This window comes from Micromys minutus (assembly GCF_963924665.1).
Source record: "Micromys minutus genome assembly, chromosome: 7".
Taxonomy (NCBI): Eukaryota; Metazoa; Chordata; class Mammalia; order Rodentia; family Muridae; genus Micromys; species Micromys minutus.
In genome coordinates this window covers 48,369,153-48,391,224 of record NC_137976.1, presented here as the reverse complement: position 1 = coordinate 48,391,224, position 22,072 = coordinate 48,369,153, and the positions used below count along the sequence as shown (strand labels likewise).

General features: G+C 39.4%; 1 protein-coding gene across 1 annotated transcript in view; it reads left to right on the top strand.

Annotated features, from left to right (window-relative positions):
- SLC9C1 (solute carrier family 9 member C1) overlaps positions 1–22,072 on the top strand; it is a gene marked incomplete at its 3' end in the record, with an annotated part of 70,902 nt that overhangs the window by 35,968 nt on the left and 12,862 nt on the right. Inside the window, exons 15-21 of the mRNA XM_080919501.1 lie at positions 1,995–2,190; positions 4,288–4,473; positions 5,700–5,849; positions 12,547–12,598; positions 13,480–13,628; positions 19,527–19,652; positions 21,499–21,597. Of these exons, the coding sequence (XP_080775627.1) occupies positions 1,995–2,190; positions 4,288–4,473; positions 5,700–5,849; positions 12,547–12,598; positions 13,480–13,628; positions 19,527–19,652; positions 21,499–21,597 (958 nt within the window). The remainder of the gene's footprint in view (positions 1–1,994; positions 2,191–4,287; positions 4,474–5,699; positions 5,850–12,546; positions 12,599–13,479; positions 13,629–19,526; positions 19,653–21,498; positions 21,598–22,072) is intronic.

Here is a 22,072-nt window from a genome sequence, read left to right as displayed (position 1 = left end):
TGTTTTGGTTTTGTTGTTGGTGGTGTTTGGTGTTTTTTATAAATCTGGAAATGCCCAATTCAAGTATGAGGTAGGGAACGTGGTTCTTATGGGAGCTGTGAAAGGAGAAAAATTGCAAGTGTTTGTGGTGGGAGTCTTCACCGTAGCTAGAAAGTCTGTGGTCTACTAATTACAAGCAGCAACAAGTTTGAAGAAGTGTTTCTCTCATTCTCCCATTGAAAGAGGTGACCCTATACTTCAGAGATTACAGCCTGTCAACTTCTGCATGGCCTTAGTCTTCTTAGTCTTCTGCAGATCTTGTGCAGCAACAGCTGCTGTGAGTTCAGGAGTACAGCAGCTGTTAGACCTGAAGTCGATCTTCTACACTCCTCTCCACTCTGTGTCTGGACCGTCTCAAAGTCCACCCTTAGCCTCACAAGGCCCTTCTCAAATGATATTCCCATAGCCTCACAAGGGGTGATATAGATGCCCTCTTGTGACTGAACATCTAATAGTCATCAATTCTCTGTAAAATTGCAAAAGGGAGCTTCCCTGACCCATGCTGACAGCAGCAGCAGTCTATGGACATAAACCTGATACTTTGATAGGCTTAGGTGGGTACATCATGTCCACTTAGCACAATGATAGCAGTAGTTTCTTCACTAGAGCCTACTACCTCCCCGTGCATGGGCTTTAGGCCAGGTTGACAATACTAGACACAAAGTCCCTTTCCAATCAGAAAGCAATTGGTTGACTCCCCCACCCCCATCCAACAGCTTCACCACTGGTGCACTGGTTGGTTCATCTTGTCTGGCCAGTCCACCCTGTAGATTGTCCTGAAGCTGTTTGTATTTTAATGTTAATTCCACTTCCCCAAGAAGGGCTGCCTTGTCACGGGACTACAAATGAGCCTTCCCATTTTAATTAGTTAAATAAAGGAAAGTCAGTGACTGGGCAGGGCGAGGGAGGTAGAGAGGGCAGAGAGGTCTGAGGAGGTCAGAAGACAGGGGGTGGAGGTCATGGCAAGATGGAGATTCTCAAGGACCAGCTAGACCCAGGTGATATTGATTGGCATTAAATTAAAGTATTTTATAGGTCTAGAATCTCATATAAAAGTGCAGTTTGTATCTTTGTTTATTTGATGTAATCTTGTTGTATAAAAGGTTTGTGAATTGAGAGTTGAATATATAAACCTAAATGAACAGCTATTGGGCTGTAGAGTTGTATTTGTGTGGGATTTTGGGGTAGAGAAACACCCAGGGACAGAGGCAGAGAACAGGCGGTAGAAAACCGCCAGAGAAGAGAGTTGAGTGGACAGGGGTGGGCTGTGGGTAGCTCAGACCGGATGTCAGAGGTGCGCATGGCTCCATATCAGGGGAAGGCCTGAGTAGTGAGACCTCAGGGCCGATAAAGAGATATATGGTTTTTATTTTTTAATATTTACTACAACATGCCCAACATTGTTTCACACATTTTTCCAGCTAAGCAAGACTGGTCATGACATATTTTTCCCAGAAACTCTATGCCACCTTCTAAAACTTTGAGAGCTAGCTAGCAGGAAAGAAACTCTGCTTCAGCTTGTTTTCTCTATACCATGTGACCAAGGCATTTGGGCCAAGCATTAGGTAAGCAACCAGTAACAGTAGCAAGTGCGTGGATTTTGCTCCTGGGGTGGGTCTGGGGGACGCCTCAGGACCTTCCTGAAAAACAGGGAAGTATCCTGACCTTGGCACAAAAATTTTCGTTTAAAAACTTCTAGGAACAGCTTTATCCTCCCACACAAGATAAACATAAGATATCCATTGGAACTCTTTTTACTTTTTTTTTTTTTTAATTATCTTAGCAATCATCATATCTGACCAAGGATGCAGAAACCTAACTAGTGAGGTTATGGCCTAGAATTCAGCAGAGTTCTCTGGCTCTTTTAAGTTGAAATAGAACTGACCAAATAAGGAAAAACAATTCATACAATTCTTTTAGATTAAAATTGTGTCTTCCCCTTTTTATTTTTTCAGGTACATATTTCTTCATGCATGCCATAAAATAGTCTTCACGGATGAATTTGAGTACGCTGGATACATTGCTGTATTAATGAGCACATACCCTATGATAATCTGTTGGATTTCCCAGCTAAAAGACATCTATGAGTACGAGATAAAATGCGCTAACTACTATTTTCTTGCCTTTTATATTCTAGAAGCTCTACTTAAGGTAATCTAAAATTTGTACTTATGAATGTGTCACGGGAGACAAGGAAATTTCCTGACCCTATTTCAACATTAGCTGGAGTTTTCTAAGGGGAGAGGGGTAATTCGAAATTCTGTCTCTACTCAAAGACCATACACTTAATTTTAAAAGTGGTGTCGAAAGCAACAGGGGAAAATATGGATGCTTTAGCATCGGCTCTGTATTTGCTAAAATAAAAATTTAAATGATATAGGTGAAAGAGATGCAAAATGAGTTTAAATTATATTGGTCAGGTTCTTTTAAAATATTTTTCATACAATATTTTATCTTATTTTTTACCCTCCCTGAACTCCTTCTGGATTCTAGCCACCCCCTCCTCTCTCAACTGTGAAAAATCAAAAAAGCAAAACTTAATAATACAAAAGCAAAACAAAAAAAATACATAAAATGCTCAGAGTTTCTTTTGTGGTCACAGCTACTCTAAGACCGAAAAGCATGGTTTAAAAACATAATGGACATGAAGAATTTGAAATGGACATATTTGAACATGTACCACATGTGATGCCTTCTGTTAGCTTTGAAATGTACTTAAATCAAAGAAATGGTGCACTTGCCAAGGCAGCTTTGATAAAATATTTATATTTACCTACATTTTAAAGATATTAAAAATGGCTTTTATTTTACTGCACCACAAATCAAAATTGAGAGAAGAAAATGACATCCTTTCACCAAATTATTTTTTAAATCTTGAACTGATGTAATAAAATCTACCTGGTTTGAATTATATATAATAAAATATGATTTTAATATAATGTATATATAATTTCCCATCACAAGTTGATATAATTAAATAATATAAACATATTATTTATTCCTGTGGCATTTAGAGCTGTTTGAAATTAAGAAACCTTGATAAGCTCAAAAGGAAAGAAGGCTAAAATGGTGATGCCGCAGTCCTTAGAAAAGAGAACAAAACTCTTGTGGAAGGAAATGCAAGCTCAAATAGAGAAACAGGAATTGAAGAAAAGATCACTCAGAAGCTGCCTCACCTGGGGATCCACCACATATGCAATCACCAAATCCAACCACTATAGTTGATCCCAAAAAGTACTTACTGGCAGGAACCAGACAGAGATGCCCCCTCAAGGACTATGTTAAAGTCATACAGCTGAGCATGCTTGCAGCTAACCATCTCTCTGAACTCAGGGATCCAAATGAGGTTGCTAAAGAAAGAACCTAAGGAGATGAAAGGGGTTGCAACCTCATGGGAAGATATCATTATCAACCAACCAAACCCTCCAAAACTCCTATGGAGTATAACACCAATCTTTGTGCACACTTTGAGAGACCTATTGATCCAGTTGCGTATGTAGCTGAAGATAGCAGTGTCTGGCATCAGTGTGAGAAGAGACTTTTGTTCCAGGGAGGGCATGTTTTCCCAATGCAGGGGAATGACAAGGCAATGGGGTGGAGAGGGTGATCAGGAGGGAGTGCACCTTTGTGATGGCAAATGGAGGGGGAGTGGAGCCAGGCGGTAAGGGGGAGGGAAAGGGATAACATCTCAAATGTAAATACAGAATATCTAATTTAAAAAAACGGAACAAAAAAAATAAGAAACCTCGATTCAGGATAATTCTGTAGGACTTTGTCTTTCCTTCCAACTGCTAACCAGTGAGCGACTCCAGTGACATTTGATAAACCTGCCTTTGCCTTTCGTCTACACGGGGCTGTATCAACCTACCTCAGTAGTCTGAGCAGTTTTCCTTCACTGCCTGTGGGAGGTATTACTGGTGGTATTTCTTAAGTACTGAGTCTCAGGCAGATTAGGGAAAAGACAACTGGTAGTGTTTGCGTTCCCTTTAGGGGAAATGGGCAATGATTTCTCGGCTGTATTTAAGGGGCAGGCGACTGAGAGTTTGAACATGCCCTGTGATAAAGCAAATTGGTTTGTTGTTTTTTGCTAGGGGAAAGGTGTCACAAGGACAGTGGGGGGCAGGGAAAGACCAAGATGTGAATGTGATAGGGCTGTACCCTCAAAGAGTCAATCAAATTATTGGTGGTTGGGGTAGTGGAAAACATGTCAGTGCAATTTTTTTTTTTTTTTTTTTTTTGTATTCACAGGTGGCAGCAATGAGAAAGGAATTTTTTTCACACACATGGCTTCTGTTTGAGCTGGGGATTACCTTAGTCGGCATCATCGATGTGATACTTATCGAAACGGAGGCTATTAGTTACAATTTTAACTTCACGGAGACTGTGGTCTTTATGAACGTGATTCGACTCCTTCGTGTTCTGCGCATCCTGAAGGTAAGAAGCAAGGAAGGCAAGTGACTTTGGCTTTATCAGCTTAGAGTCAGGGAGTGTCAGTTAAAACCAGCTCAACGGGTTCAGGGAAAACATTTTCTAGCACACTGGTGTTTAAGCCATTCAGCCACCTTTAACAAATCAAGTTTTAACATTTTAGGTTGTGAATACTCATATTATAAATCAGTTTAGCTCATAGAATTTTAGGCGCTCTTCATGGCTTTCCATTTTAGTGCAGACTGCTTGAAAATCCACATTTCTGTAGATACAACTGCATTGTAAGTAATGCTCCTTTATACAGTTTACCCGGGAGTTAAAAGATGAAAATCATCAAAACAAATCACTACACAGAACATCCATATGGACAAAGCCAAATGTATATATCCACACGGATCAAAAACTAAAATAACCACATTTCATATTGTGTAAATTCAGTGTTACATAATCATGTTATCAAAAATTACTTGCCTAATCAATGTTGTTTTGCCACATATGATTACAATAACTTACTTGTTATGTGATTAGATAAGTGGCTGCAAAGATGGAAAAAATTTTGTTCCATGAAAGAGGATATTTGGGTACAGACACAGTCATAGACTGTTAGGTCTTCCATATACATTCTCAGAAAAGCTTTGGAGACTAAGACATAAACAAACCAGATCTAAAGTCAATCATCAGCATATGTTTTTGCAGTATTCTACATTTGTACACAATTTTATCTAAGGACACCATTCTGCAGCATTCCAAAGTCTGTAGTCCTTCCTTTCTAATGTGACATATACAGAGTCTACTGAAGGAATGTTGAATTCGGAATCTGTCTAAGAAAGCTTTGGAAATATATTCAGAGAACTCTGAATGTATATGTCAAACAGTAGACCTTGTGAGTAGGAAGAGAAACTAGATGTGGTCTTTATTCCTTTGAAGCTTTTAGAAGGGAAATGGCATAAGAATCTATACGTCCCAGCGTCACGGGTCAGGATGTCTGTAAAATAATGCCATGCTGGCTATTTTCCTATAGCTTTGACAAAGGGCCATCAACAAATCTGGGTTTCACAGGGACAAGAGTCAGTAGTCAGAGGGAGATACGGCAGCAGGAGCAGAACCTAAGGGCTCAAATCTTGTGCTAGCCCAAATCAGAGAAAGCTTCTGGCCAAAGTATAAACAGAATATAAACAGGCTATATGTAACGATAGTTCTTTTTTTTTTTTTTTTTTTTTTTTTTTTTTTAGCTCGTAACACCAAAGTTGCTGCAGATAATAGACAAAAGGATGAGCCAGCAAATATCCTTTCGGTACGCTATACTAAAAGGCTATGTCCAAGGGGAAATGGATGTACTGAACATAATTGACCAGATTGCAAGTTCCAAACAGGCTAAACAGGTGAGAGCAACCCAAACATGAGCAGAAACTGGAGTCTTTCTGCTGCCCTATCGATGACCCTCGCCCTGCCCTGAGCCCACATGTAGACGTCATCTCTGACACCTAGCTTTTGCTATATCACTTGTCTTCTCTGCACCATCGAGGTGGCATGTAGCCAAGGAAAATTCAGGCTTGTCTATATCGCAGTTTTTTTTAAACAACTTTATTTTACAAAACAAAGATAAATGTACAGATTTTAAACATTTTTTGCTTAAAATTATACATTTTTTGTCAGTACTTTTTTCAATTTTTAACATAATTTTTACATAAAACTATATGAATATATTTTTTAGTCAGTACTTGATTTTTTTCAAGGTTTGATTGTATGCCTTGAAAACTTAATGGTTACAATGAGCTAAAGTACATGTAAAACAAAATGTAACATGGAAATAGTTAAAGTTTTCTTGTTTTGTAAATATTTTGTTTGTTTTGTTTTGTTTTCTTTATTTCTTGGACTTCATACAGTCTGTGAGTTGTTTCTGGGGGAGTGCAAGCCTCTGGGGTTAGCATCCCACTATCAGTGACTGCATATTATGTCTGTTCTTTTGTGACTGGGTTATCTCACTAAGGATGATATTCTCTAGATGCAGCCATTTTCTTAAGAATCTGGTTAAGTCATGCTTTCTGGTGGCTGAGTAGTATTCCATTGTGTATATGTACCACAATTTTTGTATCCATTCATCTTCTGAAGGACATCTGGGTTCCTTCCAGCTTCTGGCTATTATGAATAGAGCCGCTATGAACATTGTGGTGCATATATCTTCGTTGTGTATTAAAGTGTCTCTGGGGTATATGCCCAGAAGTGGAATAGCTGGGTCTTCAGGTAGTACTATATCCAATTTTCTGAGGTATCGCCAGACAGATTTCCAGAGTGGTTGTATTAGCTTGCAACCCCACCAACAGTGGAGAAGTGTTCCTCTTTCTCCGCAGCCTCATTAGCATCTGCTGTCATCTGAGTTTTGGATCTTGGCCAATCTGACTGGTGTGAGGTGGAATCTCAGGGTTGTTTTGATTTGCATTTCCCTGATGGCTAAGGATGTCCAGCACTTCCTCAGATGTTTTTCGGCCATTCGGTGTTCCTCAACTGAAAATGATTTGTTTAGCTCTGTACCCCATTTTTTAATAGGGTTATTTGATTCTCTGGTGTCTAGCTTTTTGAGTTCCTTGTACACCTTGGATATTAGGCCTCTATCTGATGTGGTGTTGGTAAAGATCTTTTCCTATTCTGTTGGTTGCCGTTTTGTTTTCTTGACGATGTCCTTAGCCTTACAGAAACTTTGCAATCTCATTAAGTCCCATTTGTTAATCTTTGACCTTAGAGCTTGAGCCATTGGTGTTTTGTTCAGGAAATTTTCTCCTGTGCCTATGTGTTCTAAGGTTTTCCCTACTTTCTCATCTAATAGTTTCAGTGTATCTGGTTTAATGTGGAGATCTTTGATCCACTTACACTTGAGCTTTGTAAAGGGAGATAAGAAAGGGTCTATTTTCATTCTTTTGCATGCTGAGTGCCAGTTGGACCAGCATCATTTGTTGAATAGGCTGTCCTTTTTCCATTGAATGTTTACTGCTCCTTTGTCAAAAATCAGGTGACCATATAACTGAGGGCTCATTTCTGGATCTTCTATTTTATTCCATTGATCCACATGCCTATTTCTGTACCAGTACCATGCAGTTTTCAGCACAATTGCCTTGTAATATAGCTTGAGGTCAGGGATAGTGATTCCCGCAGATTTTTTTTGTTGTTGAGGATAAATTTCGCTATTCTAGGTCTTTTGTTATTCCATATGAAATTGCACATTGATCTTTCCAATTCCATGAAGAACTGGGTTGGAATTTTGATGGGGATTGCATTGAATCTGTAGATTGCTTTTGGTAGGATGGCCATTTTTAAGATGTTGATTTTTCCAATCCATGAGCATGGGAGATCTTTCCATTTTCTCAGATCCTCCTCAATTTCTTTCTTTAGAGGTTTGAAGTTCTTGTCATACAGGTTCTTCACTTGCTTAGTTAGAGTCACACCAAGGTATTTCATAGTTTTTGTGACGATTGTGACAGGTACCTTTTCCCTAATTTCTTTCTCCACATGTTTGTCCTTTGAGTATAGGAAGGCTACTGATTTGTTTGAGTTAATTTTGTATCCAGCCACTTTGCTGATCTTGTTTATCAGCTGTAGGAGTTCTCTGGTGAAATTTTTGGGGTCACTCAAGTACACTATCATGTCATCAGCAAAGAGTGATATTTTTATCTCTTCCTTTCTGATTTGTATCCCCTTGATCTCCTTTTGCTGTCTAATTGCTCCAGCCAGGACTTCCAGTACTATGTTGAATAGGTAGGGGGAGAGTGGGCAGCCTTGTCGAGTCCCTGATTTTAGTGGGATTGCTTCAAGTTTCTCGCCATTAAGTTTGATGTTGGCTGTTGGTTTGCTGTATATTGCTTTTATTATGTTTAAGTATGGGCCTTGGATTCTTGTTCTTTCCAGGACTTTTAACATGAAGGGGTGTTGGATTTTGTTGAATGCTTTCTCAGCATCTAGTGAGATGACCATGTGATTTTGGTCTTTGAGTTTGTTTATATGGTGGATTATGTTGATGGATTTCCTTATGTTAAACCATCCCTGCATCCCAGGGATGAAGCCTACTTGGTCATGATGAATGATGGTTTTGATGTGTTCTTGGATTCGGTTTGCAAGGATTTTGTTGAGTATTTTTGCATCAATGTTCATAAGTGAGATTGGTCTGAAGTTCTCTTTCCTTGTAGGGTCTTTGTGTGGTTTAGGTACGAGGGTTATTGTAGCCTCAAAAAATGAGTTCGGTAATATTCCATCTGATTCTATCTTTTGGAGTAGTTTGGCGAGTATTGGTGTTATATCCCCAATAAATGTCTGATAAAATTCTGCACTGAACCCGTCTGGACCTGGGCTTTTTTTGGTTGGGAGGCTTTTGATGACTTCTCCTATTTCTTTAGGTGTTTATAGGGTTATTTAGATGGTTTACTTGGTCCTGGTTAAACTTTGGGACCTTGTATCTGTCTAGAAATTCATCCATTTCCTCAAGATTTTCCAATTTTGTGGAGTATAAGTTTTTGTAGTAGGATCTGATGATTTCTTGAATTTCCTCAGTTTCAGTTGTTATATCGCCACTTTCCTTTCTGATTTTGTTAATTTGGATACTCTCTCTTTGTCCTCTAGTTAGTCTGGCTAGGGGTTTATCAATCTTGTTGATTTTCTCAAAGAACCAACTCTTGGTTTTGTTGATTTTTTCAATGGTTCTTTTTGTTTCCATTTGGTTTATTTCTGCCCTAATTTTGATTATTTCTTGCCGTCTACTCTTTTTGGGTATATCTGCTTTCTTTTGTTCTAGGGCTTTTAGCTGTGCTGTCAGGTTGCTGATGTGAGCTCTCTCCAGTTTCTTTTTGGAAGCACTTAGGGCTATGATTTTTCCTCTCAATACTGCTTTCATTGCATCTCAGGTTTGGGTATGTTGTGTTTTCGTTTTCGTTGAATTCTAGAAAATCCTTAATTTATTTCTTTATTTCTTCTTTGACTCTGCTATCGTTTAACAGATCGTTGTTTAGTTTCCATGTGTATGTGGGCTTTTTGTTGTCTTTGTTGTTGTTAAAGACCAGCCATAGACCATGGTGATCTAAGAGGATGCATGGGAGTATTTCAATCTTCTTATATCGATGGAGGCTCGTTCTGTGTCCAATTATGTGATCAATTTTCGAGAAGGTGCCATGGGGTGGTGAGAAGAAGGTGTATTCTTTTACTTTAGGATAGTATGTTCTGTATATATCTATTAATTCTAGTTGGTTCAAAGTCTCTGCTAGTTTTGCAGTGTCCTTGTTCAGTTTCTGTTTCCCTGATCTGTCCATTGGTGAGAGTGGGGTATTAAAGTCTCCCACTATTATTGTTTGGGGAGAAATGTATTTTTTGAGCTTTAGTAGGGTTTCTTTTATGAATGTGGGTGCTTTTTTATTTGGAGCATATATGTTAAGGATTGAGAGTTTCTCCTGACAGATTTCCCTGGTAATGAGTAAGAAGTGTCCTTCCTTATCTTTTTTGATAACTTTTGGTTGGAAATTTACTTTATTCGATATTAGAATAGCCACTCCAGCTTGCTTCTTGGAGCTCTTTGTTTGGAATGTTTTTTCCCACCCTTTTACTCTGAGATAGTGTCTGTCTCTGTCTCTGAGATGAGTTTCCTGTATTCAGCAAAAGGCTGGATTTTGTTTATGTATCCAGTCTGATAGTCTCTTTATTGGGGAGTTGAGACCATTTATGTTAATAAATATCAAGAAATAGTTGTTTCTGTTTCCTGCCATTATTCTTTTTTTGGGTTGAGTTGTGTCTGTGTTTTTTTTCTTCTTTTAGTTTTCTTGTTTAGGAGTTTTCTTGTTTTTACTAGGCTGTATTTTCCCTCATTGTATTGGGTTTTCCACCTATAATTCGTTGTAGTGCTGGGTTTGTGGTCAGATATTGTGTGAATTTTGATTTGTCTTGAAATATCTTCGTCTCTCCATCGATGGTGATTGATAGTTTTGCTTGGTATAGCAGCTTGGGCTGGCACTTGTGCTCTCTTAAGGAGTGCATGATGTCTGTCCACACTCTTCTAGCTTTCATAGTCTCTGTTGAGAAATCGGGTGTTCGTCTGATTTGTCTGCCTTTATGTGATACCTGACCTTTTTCCCTTACTGCTTTTAGTATTTATTCTTTACTTTGGGCAATTGATATTTTTACTATTATGTGTTGGGAGGTATTTCTTTTCTGGTCCTACCTATTTGGAGTTCTGAAGGCTTCTTTTATGCTGGTGGTCATCTCATTCTTTAGGGTAGGGAAGTTTTCTTCTATGATTTTGTTGAAGATATTTACTGTGCCTCTTAGTTGATACTCTTCTCCCTCTTCTATTCCTATTATCCTTAGGTTCGGTCTTCTCATTGTGTCTTGGATTTCCTGGACATTTTGGGTTAGGAGCTTTTTGTCTTTTGCATCTTCTCTGGCTGTTTTGTCTATGTTTGCAATGTTGTCTTCTGCCCCCTAGATTCTCTCTTCGATCTCTTGTAATCTATTGGAAATGCTTGCTTCTGTGACTCCTGATTTCTTTTTTTGGTGTTCTGACTCTAGTTTTTTAGTGTTTTCTTTATTGTGTCAATTTCTGTTTTAATTTCCCTCTTCCATTCCTTTATTTCTTTGGTTCTGTTTTCCTCTAGTTCTTTGAGTTCTTTGAGTGTTTTTCTTGTTTCTTCTTTAAAAGCTTCTGAATCTTTTTGCTTTTCCTCTTTTTCTTGTTTAAGTATCTCTATCAGCATCTTGAGGTATGATTTCAGGTCTGTGTCTTCTTTTTCTGGAGTGTTTGGAATTCCGATTGTTTGCTTTTATGGGAGAGCTGGGTTCTGGTGTTGCTAGATTGTCTTGGTTTCCTTAGGATATACCCTTTCTCTTTCCTCTTGCCATTTTGTTGTCAGTGATATGTTCTTGCCTTTCCCTTGTATCTGGTCTGTGTCCCTGGTTCTCCACTGGTCCAGGTGTCAGATGGGCCAAGCCCTGTTTTATGCCTCAGAGTCGTCGGGTGTGAGCAGAAGTTCCAATGTTCTGTTTCCTGAAGTCGCCTCCGGGTGGAAACAGAAGTTCTAATTTTCTGTTCCCAATCGCTGGATCGGGCAAGGCAGGGCAGGGCAAGGTAGGGTGTGCACTTTCTGTGTGCACTCTGCAGAGATTTCTCTGCTCCCCGGCAGCCCAGGTCTCCCACCCACCAGTTGCTCAGCCTCAACGAGCCCTTTATCGCAGTTTTTAACTCTTGAATGCCAAATTATATGGGCCAGAAGCATAGTAAAATTATTGCAAACCAAATTCGTGGTAGAGCACAAAAATAGCATTTCTTTTCTCTGCTACCTGCAATAGTAAACCAATTTTCCTGAGTTTTCTTACAATCTTTCAAAAGTGATACCTAGCAACAAGATTTGAGTGGGCAAAGAAGACACAAAGGACTCTGGTCTCTAAGCTATCAACAAAATTTTGTTACAGTATCAATTCTCATACTTTGGTAAAATGTTCTGTGTGTTTAAGATTGAAAACCACCCCTGTATCCCTAATTTGAAAGCTCACTGCCTAAATTCTAGTGTGATCCTTAAAGCATTCTCTATCCTGAACAAAAATACTTAACTTTAATTTTATGTGCATGGGCTTGCGAGATGTCTCAGTGGTTAATAGCATTGACTGTTCTTCCAGAGGTTCTGAGTTCAAATCCCAGCAACCACGTGGTGGCTCACAACCCTCTGTAATGACCACTGATGACCTCTTCTGGTGTGTCTGAAGACAGCTAGAGTGTATTCATATATAACAAATAGATAAATCTTTAAAAATTACGTGCATGAGTGTTTTGCATGTATGTATAACTGTACAGTGTTACTCATCGAGGCCAGAAGAGGGCACCAGGTCCCCTGGAACCAGACTTAGGAACAGGTGAAGCTGCTTTGTGGGTTCTGAGACATGAACCCAGGTCCTCTGCAAAAGCCACAGAGCTCTTAACTGCTGGGATATCTCTCCATGCCCTTTCTCACTCTAGAATAAAGTTATCAGATTAGCTTAAAAATCAGTTACAAATGCAAAACTCCTTTGTAATGGTTTATTTTCCAATGAAGTTAATATCTTTTTGTTCTATAGATATTGTTAAAGCGGGTAACGAGGAATATGGAACATGCTATGAAAGAGCTAGGTAGGTACCTTCACTCTAAATACACAGCTTAACCATCTCCTATGGTTATGACAACCTCAGAAAAGCCATGGTCTGTGTACCATGTGCATGTAGTTCCACAAGAGGCCAGAAGAAGGTTAGTTCCCTTGGAACTGTTGTAGTCAGACAGTTGTGAGACTCCCTGTGGTTCTGAGAACTGAACCTTGGTATTCCTCAAGATCGGCCAGTGTCCTTTGTCACTGATCCATCTCTCCAACCCCAAAAACCTAATTTTTAATAGTAAAATGGTAAACTTAAACAAACCTGATTGTGTTTTCTGTGGTATGTAACATTACTGTAAAGTTAGATTAACATACAATAATATTATTTTTAGCTTTACCCCATCACACTTTCTCTCTGTCTGGAACATGTCCAATGTTGAGTGGGGAGAGGTTTAAATGGGCATCTAAAAATTCAGGAAACATAAACAAAAAGATACATACAAACGTGTCTTCTAGATTTGCCAAGCCAGCATGAGGAAAATGACCCAGAAAGAGCTAGCTATAGGACTTAATGGGAAACCATAGATGGAGTACAGTCTCCAAGAACCTGTTTTGAACCAAACAAGAAAATAGATCCTGAATACCAGACATGTGGCCCCAAGCATGCTTCCACGGCCCATCGATGGTGGACCAGTGCAACCATTAGTTTAGGGCAGGCAGGGCTTTCTGTCCTTTTTCCATGGGCTCAGTCAAGTGTGTTATCCAAGAAAAAGACAGACTCTCCTCAGGACCGGTGAGGGATTGATGACAGCATCCTGCCAGTGGGATGCTCTGCCCTGGTGAAAGTTGAACATTTTGGACTTGGGTCCTCACTTAGGACAATCTTCTCATTTTACCTGAAAATATTGCATTTTTCTTCAGGCTACTTAGAGTATGATCACCCAGAAATCGCTGTCACTATGAAGACCAAGGAGGAGATTAATGTCATGCTCAATATGGCCAGAGAAATTGTCAAGGCTTTCAGGAGCAAAGGCATTATACATAAGGTGGAAGGCACTGAGATTAACAAGGTGAGAGCGCATTCTCGAAGTAAGCATGTAGATCTGTGACCAAGCCGCCGAAAGGGTGAGACTGGGCTATTAAAGGTTTCAGCTCCTTTGTGCTGAAAAAGGAGCACTAGGCTGTTGGAACTACCCAGTGCTAAACGCACTTCCAGGATGGTCACAAAAAAAACCTCCAAAGAAGGTACACAAGAGAAAAAGAGCCCACGTGCTTCACTATAAAGATAAAACTAGACAGAGCAAAAACGACATGATAATGTAGAACCAAAAGACTTACACGTGCTTTTCAAAGAGAAGTAGAAAATAAAACACATCAGAATGGCAAAAGCAGATCTTGTGGGCAATTGGAAGAAAGTGAGGTGTAGGTATAAAACTTAAAAGACAAATATTTACAGAAACTTACCTTAAATTTATATTAAGCTCTCCAAAAAAGAGGCAGAGATGAGCAGGAAGGACAGAACCAGCAAAATCAAGCCACAGACTATTTTCAGAATATAAGGAAGTGGGAACTTTACCTAAAACCATGCAGATAAAGTAATTCAAAATGCATCCATGACCTAAAAACAAAATCTAAATCCATAAAATTAAAGAAGGAAACATAGGCCCATCACCACCTAGGCTGACTTCTTGGAATTCATGCCTAAAGCGCGTACAGAAATAGAAAGAAGGAAAGACAGAAACAGCACTTTAAAATATGCATTAACTTATCACATACTAAAATACTTACCTACAGAGGGGGGCATTTTCTTTCTTTTTTTATTAGAAAAGTGATGTTTAAGCATACAAATATTAATTTTTTAATTATTTTATTGGATATTCTCTGCATTTACATTTTAAGTGTTATCCCCTTCTCTCCATTCCATCCCCCCTCCCCCTCCACTTGCTTCCATGAAGGTGTCCCTTTTCCCAATCGCCCTCTTCACCTTAGTGCCTTGGCATTCTCCTACACTGGGAAAAAGTACCTTCACTGGACTAAAGGCCTCTTCTCCCATTGATGCCAGACAATGTTATCCTCTGCTATATATGCAACTGGAGCCATGGGTCTCTCTATGTGTACTCATTGGTTAGTGTTATAGTCCATAAAAGTTGTGGAGGGTTTGGTTGATTGAAAATGTTGTTCTTCCCATGGAATTGCAAACCCTTTCAGCTCCTTCAGTCCTTTCTCTAGCTCCTTCATTGGGGTCCCCATGTTCAGTCTGATGGTTAGCTGCAAGCATGCTCAGCTGTATCTGTAAGACTCTGGCAGAGCCTCTGATGAAGCATTTATATCTGGTTCTGGCCAGTAAGCACTTCTTGGCATCAGCAGTAGTGCTTGGGTTTGATGACTGCATATGGGATGGATCCCCAGGTGTGGCAGTCTCTGACTGATCTTTTCTTCAATCCCTGCTTCTCCATTTGATCTTGTATTTCAGGAGGGAACATTTTCAGTCTATATATTTAAGATACTGATACATAGAGAAATTTCCTAAAACTGGTCAAACCTGATTTTTAAGATGATAATTAATCTAAAAACACACCACCCGCCAAAGACATCTGCATGGCCTGATAAACATGTAGAAATTTGCCTACTCTCACTAAAGCCCAGTGAAATCAAAATCAAAACAAATGAGACAATAAACAAAAATGAACAGAAATGACATCACATTTCCCAGTCACACAAAATCAAGGGAAGCAGAAAATCGAGTAGTGAAACTCCCACAGCACTGGAATTTTGCATTATTTTATACAGCACATTTGTGTTGCTATTTTGTCTAGCAGATTTTTGATACACACTGAAAGGTAGGAAAAAGCGGAGTCTGTAGGAGATTTCTACATCTGTACTCACAGAAGCACTCTTCACAGCATCTGCCACATAGACGAATGAGCGGTGATACAATATGTCACATATGAATAGAATCAAATATCCTCAGTCTTCAAGAAAAAAAAATGCTGGCCATAGGTGGATAAACATGGGAGTCTGGGCTGAGGGAAGAAAACCAGTCACAAGCCCCGTATAGTTTACACAGAACGTTGCAGAATGAAGAGCTGTGGCCACTGGTAAGGACTGCACAGTGCAGCCCAGTGTTCAAAAGCAGCTAACACAGCAAATTTTCACTATGGAAACTTACACCTTAGCCCAAGAAGATTCTGGAAAATTTGAAGGGCTACCTATTACTCTAGATGTTGAGATGTGCAACAATAATAAAATAATGCAAACTTACAGCAAAAATGGGGGAAATGAGTAGGTAGAACATATTTGAGTCCAACAATAGCTCTAAATATACACAATATTCTAACTAATGTCAAACCAATACTAAAATTTGGAAGAAATGAACCATTATTCAACAAATGACTCAAGATTTACATGAAAATAACTCTGAAATTCTGAAGCTACTATAATGATACTTACAGACTTTTTTTTATTCTTTATGAGAAAAATCCCTGCAAAAGTCCAGTTTCTTGTCATAGGGGGTGTTTTCAGAAAAAGCTAGTCCCACACAAAGTCTTCCCATCATTGATTAGGAAGGGCAGAGACTCTTACCTAAAGCCTAAAGAGTAAATATGAAACAGGTACTTATATAAAAAGGATACTTTTCAGTGGTTATTTTAAGGAAATACTAAACATCTACATCTCTCCTAATCAAAGAATACATATTATCAAATCTGCCAGGGTCATATAGAGAGCCTTAGACTCAAAAAAGAAGGATCAGAAGGAGGAGGGGGAAGGAAGAAACAAAGAAAAAGAAAGAAAGAAAGAAAGAAAGAAAGAAAGAAAGAAAGAAAGAAAGAAAGAAAGAAAGAGGGGGGCTAAAAAAGAACAAAAGAAAACAATGAAATAGAAAATATGATTTGGAGAGATAGCTTCTTCTCTCTCTCTCTCTCTCTCTCTCTCTCTCTCTCTCTCTCTCTCTCTCTCAGTTCAAACTTATTTTTATGGGACATTATTTTTATTGATTAATTAATCAATGTTTACTTTGCATCTTCTTCACTGCCTTCCCTCCTCCTGGTTCCCCCCCCCCCCAACAAACACACACAGTTCCTCTCCCATCTTCCTGTCCCCTTCTCCTCTGAGAGGGTGGAGCCCCACCCCTGCCAGGAGGATGGCTCATTTTATTTATTTATTTTTTGTTATAATGATTTAATCAATTATTCATGGCAGGTGACAAGTGGTTTATAAGGCAAAGCATTGTCTTAACTTTAGAATAATTTAGATTTAAATTCAATTAATTTTAAATTTAGATTACTAAAAGTTTTCTTTTTTAAATTTTTATTAGATATTATCTGTATTTACATTTGAAATGTTACCCCCTTTGCCCACTCTGCTCCCCTCCCCCTCCCCCTCTACTTGTCTTCACAAAGGTGCACTGGTTCCCAATCACTCTCTCTTACCTCAGTGCCTTGGCATTCCCCTACACTGGGTAAAATGTGCCCTCCCCGGACCAAGGGCCTCTTCTCCCACTGATGCCAGACACTGCTATTCTCCACTGTATATGCAACTGGAGCCATAGACCTCTCAATGAGTACTCACTGGTTGGTGATCTAGTCCATGGGAGCTGTGGAGGATTTGGTTGGTCGACAATGTTCTTTCTATGAGGCCACAACCCCCTTCAGCTCCTCCATCCACGCCAGCACCCTCACTGGGGTCCCCGTGCCCAGTCTGATGGTTAGCTGCAAGCATGTTCAGCTGCATGACTCTGGCAGAGGCCCTGAGGAGGCACCCTATCTGGTTCCTGCCAGCAAGCACCTCCCAGCATCATCTATAATATGACTCATTTTTTTTAATAGCACATATTGCTCTTGTAGAGGACCCAAGTTCAGTTCCCAGTACCTGCACAACTCATCACAGCCTGTAACTTCCAGCTCCAGGGGATCCCACATCCTCTTCTAGCCTCTGTGAGTACACACTTACTCAGTACACACACACACACACACACACACACACACACACATACACACACAGATACACACATACATACATGTATACATACATGCACATACATTAATACACACATACATACACCCCCACACACACATACACACACACATACACCACACACACAAACACGCACATAATGTAATACACCAATATTCATACATACATACACCACTCATATACATAAATACACAAACACATAATATAATTAAAAATAAATCTTACCAAAACTAGAACCAGAGAAAGCTAGAATTGAAGTTCACTGGTACAGTGCTTGCCTACCATAAGCAAAACCCTGAATTCAACACTTGGACTATAAATATGTTAACTACACATAATATAAGGAAAAAGACCTGATTATGGTAGGGCATGCCTATAATGGAAGCTCTTTAGAAGCAGAGGCAGGAGGATGAGGAGTTGAAGACATTCTTTAGGTACATGTGGATTAGAGGCTAGGTGAGACTACATGAGACCCTATCACAAAATAAGCAAAGAAAACCAGTACTAAAAAAAGCAAAGCCAGTAAGGATGCTTGCTTATCAGCTCATAAAAATGCAAAAAAAAGCATTATTAGTGCTCTACCGAGTTATGGTAAACTAAATGTAAATATTAGAGAGTTAATGCAAACCAGCTCAGCTTTCATGCACAACAAGTCAGAAGCTCAGCTTTGAAAATGCCTGCCTGCAAGTGTATCCGATGCCCAAAGGGCCTCGGCAGACTAGATGACAAAGGATATAAATACGGTTGTGTGCACGTCTGTAGGTGCGTATGTATGTATGTATGTATGTATGTATGTGTGTGTGTGTATGTATGTATGTATGTATGTGTGTGTATGTATGTGTGTGTGTATGTATGTGTGTATGTATGTATGTGTGTGTATGTATGTGTGTATGTGTGTATGTATGTATGTATGTGTGTATGTATGTGTGTATGTATGTATGTGTGTGTATGTATGTGTGTATGTATGTATGTATGTATGTATGTATGTATGTGTGTATGTATGTGTGTATGTGTGTATGTATGTATGTATGTGTGTATGTATGTGTGTATGTATGTATGTATGTATGTATGTGTGTGTATGTATGTGTGTGTATGTATGTATGTATGTATGTATGTATGTATGTGTGTATGTATGTATGTATGTATGTATGTATGTGTGTGTATGTATGTGTGTGTATGTATGTATGTATGTATGTGTGTATGTATGTATGTATGTATGTATGTATGTGTGTGTATGTATGTGTGTGTGTATGTATGTATGTATGTATGTGTGTATGTATGTATGTATGTATGTGTGTGTGTATGTATGTGTGTATGTGTGTATGTATGTATGTATGTATGTGTGTATGTATGTGTGTATGTATGTGTGTATGTAAGTATGTATGTATGTGATAGTAGTTAAGGAAGTCATGAAGGTGAGAGTGAGTGGGAGAACTTGGATGCAGGAGGAAGAGTGGAAGGGATTTAAACACAGCACTTGTGTATAAAATATTCAAAAATGCATACATGGGAGTGTGTGAAAGTGCAGACGGTCACAGCGTTGCAGAGAGATTGGATCCCCTGGAGCTGGCGTTACAGGCAGTAGGTAGAAGCCGAGGAATCACATCCTCAACCTCAAACATAAAGCAGAGAAAGCCAATTGATGTGAGACAGGCTAGAAACTCTCTAATCTGACTCCTACTGACATTCTTCAACCAGAAGGGACACGCCTCTGAAACATCCCCAAGTAATGTCACCAACTGGGGATCAACTCTTCAAACATGTGAGTCTATGGGAGACATTTCTCACTCAAAGTATCACAATTCAGAATGGGAAATTGTTAGATGCTGTGGCTTGGGTCTGCAGTGGCCTGCAGTGGCCTGCAGAGCAGAGACTAACACAGTACAATAAAAAGCTGTTGCTGCTGCTGCTGCTGCTGCTGCTCCTCCTCCTCCTTCTCTTCATTCTATATACACAGTTTGGCTCACCTTCTTTCTTAAATATTGTGCTTCTAGTTAATCATGGCCAAAAAGATTGAGGTGCTTGATCTTCAGTCTGTTGTCCAGCCATTTAATGTTGAAGAAGCCCAATTCTACATCCCATGGCTTAGTGAGGATCCTGAAGCCATACGCTTTATTCAGGTAAAAATTTCACCTCCCGATAATGCCTTTAATGCACTAACAAATAATCATGAAAACAGTATGGATTCAACCATGATATTCACTAGTTAGAACTCTGTAATTGTCCCATGCTACCTATAGGCTATAATCAACAGTTCTTTGATTACAACCCAAAGCCCTTGTCCTCCCACCTGCCTGTCTACCTTCAGTCTCTGTTTCCCACATGCCACATGCCCTCTATTTTGTTTATGCTGAACTATTGATGGTGCCGTACACACTAAACCCTCTTCCAGTTCCATCAGTCTGTGGGTTCTGTGTGATACTTTTGGAAATGTCCACTGGTCCTAGACCCTTTTCAACCTTTCCTTACTTGTTGCACTTCTGAAAACTACCAGATATAGTCAGAGATGCAGGTCCTTGAGCTAATTCCTCACCAGAATACCACTGTGTTATCTTGGGTTTGTACTAAGAAATGTGCTACCATTGTTCCCAATATGTATGTATGCTGTGCTATTGCATATATTATATTGCAAGTGATTTTACATTGCTACCCCCTCTGTTGAGCTCGCCCTTCCCTTTTCTTTCTTTCTTTTGTTTTTATTGTTACAGTTTCTGAGAAATACTATTGCTATGTATTCTAAACTGGCTCCCAAGTCTCACTTATTTTTCCTCACCTTCCCAAATGTCAGATTATAAATATGAAGCTGGCTCAGTTCATCTTGTGAATACCCACCCCATCATTCTCATTGACTGCTTGCAGAGTGAATGAATGAATAGGCCTAACACGGTTTTTGTTTGTTTGTTTGTTTGCTTTGTTTTGCTTTGGGGGGGGTGGTTTTGGTTTTGGTTTGTTTTTTTTTTTAATTAGATAGTCTCTGTATTTACATTTGAAATGTTATCCCCTTCCCCCACCCTGTTCCTATCCCCCTCCCCCTCCACTTGTCTCCACAAAGGTGCACTCACTCCTGATCACCCTCTCCACCCCATTGTCTTGGCATTCCCCTACATTGGGAAACAGGAGCTCACTGGACCAAAGGCCTCTTCTCACATTGATGCCAGACACTACTATCTTCTGCTATATATGCAACTGGAGCCATAGGTATCTCAATGTGTGCTCAGTGCTTTAGTCTAGAGCTCTGGAGTTTGGTTGGTTGATAATGTTGTTCTTCCTATGACATTGCAAACCCTTTTAGCTCCTTCAGTCCTTTCTTTAGCACCTTCACTGCGGTCCCCATGTTCAGTCTGATGGTTAGCTGCAAGCATGCTCAGCTGTATCTGTATGACTCTGGCAGAGCCCCTGATGAGGTAGCCCTATCTGGTTCTTGCCAGTAAGTACTTCTTGGCATCAGCAACAGTGCTTGGGTTTGGTGACTGCATCTGGGGTGGATCCCAAGGTGAAGCAGTCTCTGAATGATCTTTTCTTCAATCCCTGCTCCTCTATCTGACCTTGCATTTCCTCCCGAGACCTAATGTGTTTTAATGGTATTATTTTCAGTGCTTGTTCAGTACAGAGCTTAAACATCCCCTTGAGTATTCAGAACGGGTTGTTATATACTTAGATTTTAGAGCACCTGAGACACAGACACATTATTAACCCTATCTACCTGTAACTTTTTACCTAGACGAATCATTTTCATTCTCCCACTCCATTCTGATTTTTAGATTTTTTTTCTTCATGCATGTAAGATATTTGGATAAAAATTTACATTTGTGCATCTCCACATTCCCCTGTGTACATTTATAACCCTATTTCCTCCCACAAAATTGCAACCAACACAATCTCTTAGATCTTATTGAATATTTACTTTAAATGTATGAAAGTTTTATTAAAGTAGATCAACATTCCAAATTTTTTTTTCCCCTGTAGGAAAAAGCAAAAGTTGTAACATTTGACTGTGGGAACAACATATTTGAAGAAGGTGATGAGCCAGAAGGAATCTATGTAATAATTTCAGGCATGGTTAAGGTAAAGCAGATACTTATAAATGTAATTGTTAACATTCAAGTTGTTTATTCTTAAGAAAAAAAAACTTTGCAAAATTAATAATTAATGACATTTCATGCTATAAAATGAAAAGGTGCTTTCTTTTTATTTTACTTTTATTAATAATTTTATTCATTTACATTTCAAATGATATCTTCCTTCCTAGTTACCCCTCCACAACAACCCCATCCTGTATTCGCTCCACTCTCTGCTTTGCCTCTGTGAGGGTGCTCCTTTACCAACTCACCCACTCCTGCCTCACTGCTCTAACATCCCCCTGTTCTGGGGCATCAAACCTCCACAGGACCAAGAGTCTCCCTCCCATAGATGTTAGATAAGTACACTCTCTGCTGCAAATGTATTTGGAGCTATGGGTGCCTCCACCTATACTCTTTGGTTGGTTGTTTAGTCTCTGAAAGCTCTGGGCAGTCCAGTTAGTTGATGTTGTTCTTCCTAT